General features: G+C 39.1%; 3 protein-coding genes across 5 annotated transcripts in view; 2 read left to right on the top strand and 1 right to left on the bottom strand.

Moving 5' to 3' along the window:
• Window positions 1-1,751, top strand: part of LOC106318906 (protein AIG1) — a 3,019-nt gene extending 1,268 nt beyond the window's left edge. Inside the window, 3 exon segments of the mRNA XM_013757063.1 lie at window positions 944-1,111; window positions 1,209-1,343; window positions 1,439-1,751. Coding sequence (XP_013612517.1) covers window positions 944-1,111; window positions 1,209-1,343; window positions 1,439-1,651 — 516 coding nt within the window. The 3' untranslated portion in view covers window positions 1,652-1,751.
• Window positions 1,697-6,438, bottom strand: LOC106318907 (agamous-like MADS-box protein AGL11). Of its 3 annotated transcripts, none has more exons than XM_013757065.1 (15): window positions 5,656-6,438; window positions 5,095-5,424; window positions 4,956-5,008; window positions 4,677-4,847; window positions 4,455-4,586; window positions 4,262-4,377; window positions 4,041-4,130; window positions 3,347-3,809; window positions 3,221-3,267; window positions 2,820-2,898; window positions 2,671-2,732; window positions 2,481-2,580; window positions 2,328-2,369; window positions 2,190-2,231; window positions 1,697-2,081 (listed from the first exon to the last, which is right to left on the bottom strand). In XM_013757065.1, the coding sequence occupies exons 9-15, from the start codon at window positions 3,259-3,261 to the stop codon at window positions 1,896-1,898; spliced, it is 552 nt and encodes a 183-aa protein (XP_013612519.1). In that variant the 5' UTR covers window positions 3,262-3,267; window positions 3,347-3,809; window positions 4,041-4,130; window positions 4,262-4,377; window positions 4,455-4,586; window positions 4,677-4,847; window positions 4,956-5,008; window positions 5,095-5,424; window positions 5,656-6,438; the 3' UTR covers window positions 1,697-1,895. The 3 variants fall into 3 exon arrangements, with proteins under 3 accessions (XP_013612519.1, XP_013612521.1, XP_013612518.1); XM_013757067.1 differs by having other exon boundaries at window positions 4,951-5,008; XM_013757064.1 differs by having other exon boundaries at window positions 4,956-5,424.
• On the top strand, window positions 4,202-6,448 carry LOC106314678. The gene is made up of 2 exons (XM_013752513.1): window positions 4,202-5,207; window positions 5,271-6,448. Exons 1-2 carry the CDS (start codon window positions 4,202-4,204, stop codon window positions 6,446-6,448), a joined length of 2,184 nt encoding a protein of 727 aa, XP_013607967.1.
• The last annotated feature ends 1,140 nt before the right edge of the window (window positions 6,449-7,588 follow it).

Genomic DNA, 7,588 nt, shown 5'->3' on the forward strand with positions numbered 1-7,588 from the left:
CTTCACATTTTTAATATGAAATCATTTCAAAATTATTATAAATGAATAAATACTTTATTTTAAATTTATATTGCATAATTCTTAGTCCTATTTTTTTTTAAATTCTTATATTTTAATATGTATATATATGTATATATATACATATGGATATACGCTTCCAACACGTATCCACTTTCTATTTTTTTTTTAAATCTCGCTTCTGCGCTTCCAAACGCTTCCGCTTCCACGTACCCGCTTCCGTTTCCATGTAACATAGGTTTAGTTCAGTTTCGGTTCCAGTTTTATGGATTTCTTTATTTTGGTAAGTTTCATGGATAATACTGATTTTGTGAAGAAAATATCAGACAATTCCATTTGTTGGATATAATATTGGGTAATTCAAATCATTTGAAATATTTTTGATAAGGAACAACCAGATAATTTTGTTTCTTTGGATAGTTCGGTTTGTAAATAGTATTTTAGAATATTTTATTATTTCACAACTAAAAGCAATTAATATTTTAAAGTATAGAAATTGTATTTTAAAATTTTATCCATTTGATTTTCAGTATGGTTTAATTTCTCAATTCCAAAAACATAGAAATCGTTCAAATATTTAAGAAATTTGGTATCAATTTTTGATATGGTTCGATTTCTTGGTTCCTGATAAATGTGTCATGACTAACAATAACCATTAAAACAATAAAAACGAAGAAAAAAACAATAGGAAAAAAATTATATAATATGAGCATAATATTTAGTACTTATTTTTCTTTCTTGTACCTGAGAAAAAAAAATTCTTATTATGTAATTCTTTAAAATAAAAAAATGAAAATAAACATGTATAAAAATAGTCCTTAAGTGGTGTAAAATTTTAAGAATTGAAAATAAATTCACTATTTCTATTTGGGTTAGCATTTGAAAACTAAATCTTTATTAACTATCAAGAATTGCGTCTTTATAGGATATTCTCAAAGAGTGTGATGACCGCAAGGTGCTGTTTGACAATAGGCGTAATATCCCAAAAAGCAAGAAAGACAAGCAAGTCCAGGATCTTCTCAACTTCGTGGAGCAAATCTCAAAGAAGAACAATGGAAAACCATTTATGGCTGACTTATCACTTGAGCTAAGGGTGAAAAACATAGACTCTTCAATAAAACAAGATTCCACATTTAGTTGCTTTGTTTAAATAAAACTAATCTGAAGTTACATCTTCATATCCATTTAAGGAGAACGAGGCTACGTTAGAGGAAAAACAAAAGCAGATTCAAGCAATGAAGGGTCAGTCGAAACAAGAGATAGCACAAGTTAAGAAGGAAATGGAGAAAACTTATAACGAAATGCTCGAAGGGATAAAAGAGAAGGTAATATATATATATATAATATTCACTTCATACATCAGTTATATAGAACGTTTATATATCATCACTATGTGCTGGGTTTTGTTGTCTCTGGTTAGATCGCTAACCAACTGAAGGAATCACTGAATGATGTGAAGGAGCAACTAGCTAAGGCACAAGTAGCGAGAGAAGAAGCCGAGAAAAAGATGTCTGAAATGCATAAGCTATCTTCTGATGAGATCAAGAGGCTGAGAGATCAACTCAACAACGCTGAGAGAGAAACCGCTAGATTGCGCAGACAGCAGCGTACACAAAAATGCTCTGTTCTTTAATCATATATAAATGCTATGCTCTACGATATCATATGAATCACTCAATCAAGATACCATAATGTATTTCATAAACAAACAATAAAACCAAAGTATGTCTTCATTATTACACAAACACAAGTTTCCAACGAGTATTGAAGGATTAATACCTTCGTTGTTCTTTGAATTACAATAACACCAAACATAGTTTATGTAGAGAGCTTCATATAGCCATTAATTCAGCTTGTTTTTTTCTCTGTCCAAGAGATTATCCAAGATGAATTTTCTTGTCGGGATCAGAGTAAGAACATCCATGGCCAGCTCCAGAGCCAGAACCCGTAGTCATAATGCTATGAGCAAAGTAATTGCGAGAGGCTAAGACCTCGATTGCTGTCATCTCTGTACCACTAACCATATGATGGTGGTGATGTTGAAACCTCTCCACTTCTGCTATCTGACAACAAGACATTTTAATTAGCTATACTGAAGAATTTTCTAATGATGGATAGATGATTAATTGATGTCTTGAAGGAATAAACAAGCCCATTATATAATTAATTACCTTGGTTCGGAGATAGATACTCTCATTATCAAGCTCAATCTCCTGTATTACACCATATTCAAAGTTTTTTCACAAGAAATATTGGAGTGATCTTAATTAAAAAACTTAAAGCAACACTTTAATTTGAGATCTATTTACCCTTTTCTGCAGGTTCTCGATTTCAGCTAGAAGCAACTCATGCTATTTCTCGCAAGTACACAAAGCAGATTTAGAGAATATATTCAGGCTAACTACTATGATATATACACATAAAAGGTTATAAGAGTCTTAGGAGATGTTGTAGCTACATACCTTCTTGGACCTGATTCTAGAGATGGCTTTCTCAAGGCGATTCTCAACCTGTTTTAGCTCCTTGACACTTAAGGCACTCAAAGAGTCTCCCATCAGATGCCTACAACAATATATATATATATATATATGTGTTACAGTCAATATAAATAATATATAAAGTAATTAATAACTATAAATGAGGGCAGAAAACCTGTTGGAATTTTGAATCGTTTGGATCTGTTGCCTCAGCTTTGCAGATTCTTGTTGATAGTACTGTAATTTAAACACGCATCAGACTAAATATATACGCGTATATTTGATGTTATAATGAAGTATAGCGAGATGGAGAAAAAATAAAACCGCTGCATTAATCTCTTGTACAGAGTGAGTGTTGGTGTTATCAGAAGCCTTCTTGTACCTCTCAATGGTTGATCTTATGCTGTCACGGAAAAAAAAACCATCCAATTCACTCGGAACACTGAGTATATATATAAATACGTACTAGTGCATTTAATCACTGCGGTATTCTAATTCAGATGTCTATAGATGCATTCGTGTATAAAGGTTAATATAATGAAACATGAAAAATGCAAACATAGGCGTAAATGCAAAAGAAACAATAACGTTGAAGTAACCATATGCTTAGTTAAATTTATATATAGTATTTGTATAGGCCATAGCATTGGGAAACAAACAATATAAGGAGGCAACAGTGTGAAGTCAAACAGCTGATCGATAAAGTATGGAGAGAAGCCCATCACCTCCAAATCTCAGAAAGAATAGGAAGATGCAGGAAAGCCATCTCCAACTGGAGTACAAAACATTACGTTAACAGTCAGAAGCAAATATCCAAACTAAGAGAAAAACTGGATAAAGCAATGACTGACCTCGTGGCGGACGACACTCTCATCTCCTCCCTCAACAGAAACCTCCTCTTTGCTAACAAAGCAGAGGAGGAGTATTGGAAGCAAAGAAGTCGCCAAACGTGGCTAGCGCTGGGAGATAGAAATACTGCATATTTCCATGCTCAAACAAAAGGAAGAAGAGCGCGCAACCGGATCACTGTAATAGAAACCTCAGAGGGCATCCCGGTCTTCGAAGATGAACAGATAGTGGCAACAATCTCAACCTAATATTCTGGCATTTTTGAATCGACAAATCCCCCGGCATCGGAGTTGGTTCTCCAAGCCTTATCTCCATGTATTTCAGAGGCAACTAACGAGATGCTGATTGCCATCCCTTCACTCCGGGAAATCAAAACAGCTCTATTCTCCATACACCCTGATAAAGCCCCTGGACCTGACAGGTTTTCGGCAAGTTTCTTCCAATCCAACTGGGACATTGTGGGATCTGCAATAACAACCGAAATTCAGGAATTTTTCACAACTGGAGTCCTACCCTTCTCTATCAACTCTACGCACATCAGGCTAATTCCTAAGTTCACAGGAGCAAAATCTATGGCTGACTACAGGCCCATAGCCCTTTGTAATGTCTACTACAAAATCATCTCAAAAATTCTTTCCCTAAGATTAAAACCGGTGCTACAGGAGGTTATATCTGAGAATCAGTCTGCGTTCGTACGTGGTAGAGCTATCTCAGACAACGTCTTGATCACACATGAGATGCTCCATTACTTGAAAAACTCAGGAGCCACTATCCACTGCTCCATGGCTGTCAAGACAGACATCAGTAAGGCCAACGACAGATTGGAGTGGACTTTTATTAGATAGGTATTAGAAAGAATGGGGTTTGACCAATTGATCACACAATGCATGATGCAATGCATAACCACAGTTACTTACTCCTTTCTGATTAATAACGAGGTCGCGGGTAATGTGCATCCACAAAGGGAGATCCGTCAGGGAGATCCGCTGTCTCCGTACATCTTCATTCTGTGTGGAGAGGTTCTCTCAGGTCTCTGTAAGAAAGAACAAGCAAGAGGAACATTAGCTGGTCTGAAAGTGGCAAGAAATAGCCCAAACATCAACCACTTACTCTTTGCAGACGACACCATGTTCTTTACAAAAACCGATCCCCAATGCTGCGCTTCACTACTTAGTATACTTCACAGATATGAAGCAGTGTCCGGACAGAAGATAAACACGGCAAAGTCTTCTATCTCCTTCTCTGCAAAGACACCTCAGGACATCAGGCAGAGAGTTAAGGATCATCTCGGAATTGAAAAAGCAGGAGGGGTAGGAAAGTATCTTGGCTTACCTGAGCACTTCGGCAGGAAGAAGATAGATCTCTTTGCTTCCATTGTGGACAAGATCCATCAGAAGTCAGTAAGCTACAGCTCCCGATTCCTCTCCACTGCAGGCAGAGCCACTATGGTACAATCTGTACTATCCCCAATCCCCTCGTTTGCGATAACTTGTTTTGAGCTTCCTGTGGGATTATGCAAACAAATACAATCAGAGTTAACGAGATTCTGGTGGAACTCTAAGGAAGGTGAAAAGAAAATCTGCTGGACTTCATGGGATAAACTGACCTTACCTAAACAACTAGGCGGACTGGGTTTTCGAGATATCCAACTTTTCAATCAGGCGCTGCTAGCGAAAATAGGTTGGAGAATCATCACCAAGCCGGAGTGTCTACTAGCCAGAACCTTGCTAGGTAAATACTGTCACTCCACCTCTTTCCTCAAAGTCTCCAAGCCCTCCAATGGATCACACGGCTGGAAAAGAATCCTCCTTGGAAGAGACCTTCTCCTCAAGCACTTAGGTAAAGCAATAGGGGATGGAGAAAGTACGAAGGTCTGGTCAGAACCTTGGATTGGCAAATAAACTGAGCTCATTCCCCACGGTCCAGTGCCCCTGCAAGACCAAGATCTTTTGGTGTCGGACCTCCTTTCGAGAGAAACAAAGGAGTGGAACCAAGCTCTTATTGAGAAACTCCTCCCGGAACTGAAGGAACATATTCTCAGCATTCGTCCAAGCATCACTGGTACAAGCGACTCCTACATCTGGACACAGCAGAAATCGGGAATTTATTCAGCAAAATCAGGATATTATGCAGCACAAAGGGAAAAAATCCAATCGACATCTACACTCTTGGATCACCCTAACTGGAATTGGCAAAAGTACATCCGGAACCCAAAGCTGCTCCCTAAAGTGAAGTTCTTTATTTGGAGATGTGCGATAAACAATCTGCCTACTGGAGAGAACCTACAAAAGAGAGGCTTGCTAACTCATACCTTATGCACCAAATGTGGAGAAGTAGAAACTTTGGAGCACATATTGTTCCAATGCGAAACAGCCAAGAAAGTGTGGGAACTCTTCCCCTGGACAGTCACGCCAGATCCTCAAGACGTTTCCCCATTTCGCTCCATGCTCCAATCATCCTTCACCAAGGTAAATCTACCACCTCTGGGTACCTCCGCTAATCTCTTCGCTTGGATATGTTGGAGTTTGTGGCTTAACAGGAATCAGCTTACTTTTGAGAACAAACAAGTAGCCCCAATCGAAATTCTCTCCAAATCCATCCGGCTCCTCAAAGATTGGGAACACGCGCAGATCAAGCCACCCCAAGCCCCCAACATCCCACCGCCACTGTTCCCTAATCAGATCGCTGCGTCTTCAACCACCGTCTGCTTCACCGATGCGGCATGGAACAAAGCTACCAACGAAGCGGGTTTGGCTTGGATTTTCACAACCCGATCAGGACAGGAAATCAGCCGAGGCTGCCTCTATCAGGAACACGTCTCCTCAGCGCTCATGGCGGATTCTCTGGCGATACGGGCTGCTCTAGGACACGCCGCCTCGCTCGACATCACAATAATCTGGCTCAGATCAGACTGCAAAGGGCTTATTCAAGCCATCACCACGAATCATCGCTCGGTTGAACTCTTTGGGGTTCTTGCGGACATTGAATCGATTATCTCTACTGCTTTCCTTTCCTTTCACGCTTCTTTTCTTCCAAGATCACAAAATGGACCTGCTGACTCTCTTGCTAAGGCTTCACTTTGTAACAAAACTTCCCCACACTAAAACTCTTTCCCTTTTATGACATTTAATCAGTTGCTCAAAAAAAAAAAGGAGACAACAGTGTTGTCCAAAAAAAATGGAGACAACAGAAATCGTCATTATTATGTACTCTGAATAAAAGTATAGAACAATATAATGAATTTTCTTTGTATTCAAACCTATTGGGTTTTAACTGAAGGACGGAAGGCGGAGTTGAGATTGTCATATATATTAAAAAATGTTTTGGATATATAATAGGTGTGGTAACCGAAATTCGCACTGTCGATTTACGTTTAAATTAGGAAACTATGAAAACCCTAATTTCCCAGAAGTCCCGGATCTCTGCGAGAGCCAACGGCAACTGACCAAATATATGCGGAAATCATGAAATGATAACAAACGAGTTTAGAGAAAACAGTAGATCTTATTTCGAGTCCGCGTGAGAGCGTTGCGATCATTACAAGAGATCATAAAAGCTTTGGCCGCCAAGGCTGTCAGCGAGTTACCTAGTTCTAGCGGCCTAAAATCTCAAACCTAGTTGACTCGCAGCTCGATAGCAAAAGACGAAGAAAATACAGAAAATGTTTTTGATTGATTTCGGACTGAACCTTATGAAAGGCTGCCTACGTACCCCTTTCGAGGATTAAGCCGAACGTAGTTCAAGAGTGAACCAAGAGATCGAACTGCTTGTGCACATTCGTCTGATAATCGGGTACCAGTCATGGAAACAGAGCATGTCGAGAATAATGCCTAAGAGTTTCAAAGTGCCGAGAGTTCTGAGTCTAAAAAAGTTGTCCTTCATGCCTCTCGCCTAGGACTCCTTATATATTCGCTCCTAGGTCGGTTTACGCTTTTCCCCTTCTGCCCTTAAGCCGTCATAGCCTAAAAATGGAGATATTCCATTTTTTCCGATCTTCGTAATTATCTTCAAAATTTCGTATTTATCTGCGTAAACTTGACATTTATCTTTCCTTACGAACCAAGCGTAAACCGTCCCACGGTTTACGGGCTGCTGGTTAAGAAATCGTAAGGTGGGCTTCGAGTCATGCCTTAGGTCCCTTTGGGCCATCTTTCGACTTGAAGCGTTTATTACGACTTCTTTCGATAAAAACGAACTTTCCGCGGTTTTTATCGTAAAGTTTGATTGATGACTTCAAATGGCAG

The sequence above is a fragment of the Brassica oleracea genome, chromosome C9 (genome assembly GCF_000695525.1).
Source record: "Brassica oleracea var. oleracea cultivar TO1000 chromosome C9, BOL, whole genome shotgun sequence".
In the NCBI taxonomy this organism is placed as follows: Eukaryota; Viridiplantae; Streptophyta; class Magnoliopsida; order Brassicales; family Brassicaceae; genus Brassica; species Brassica oleracea.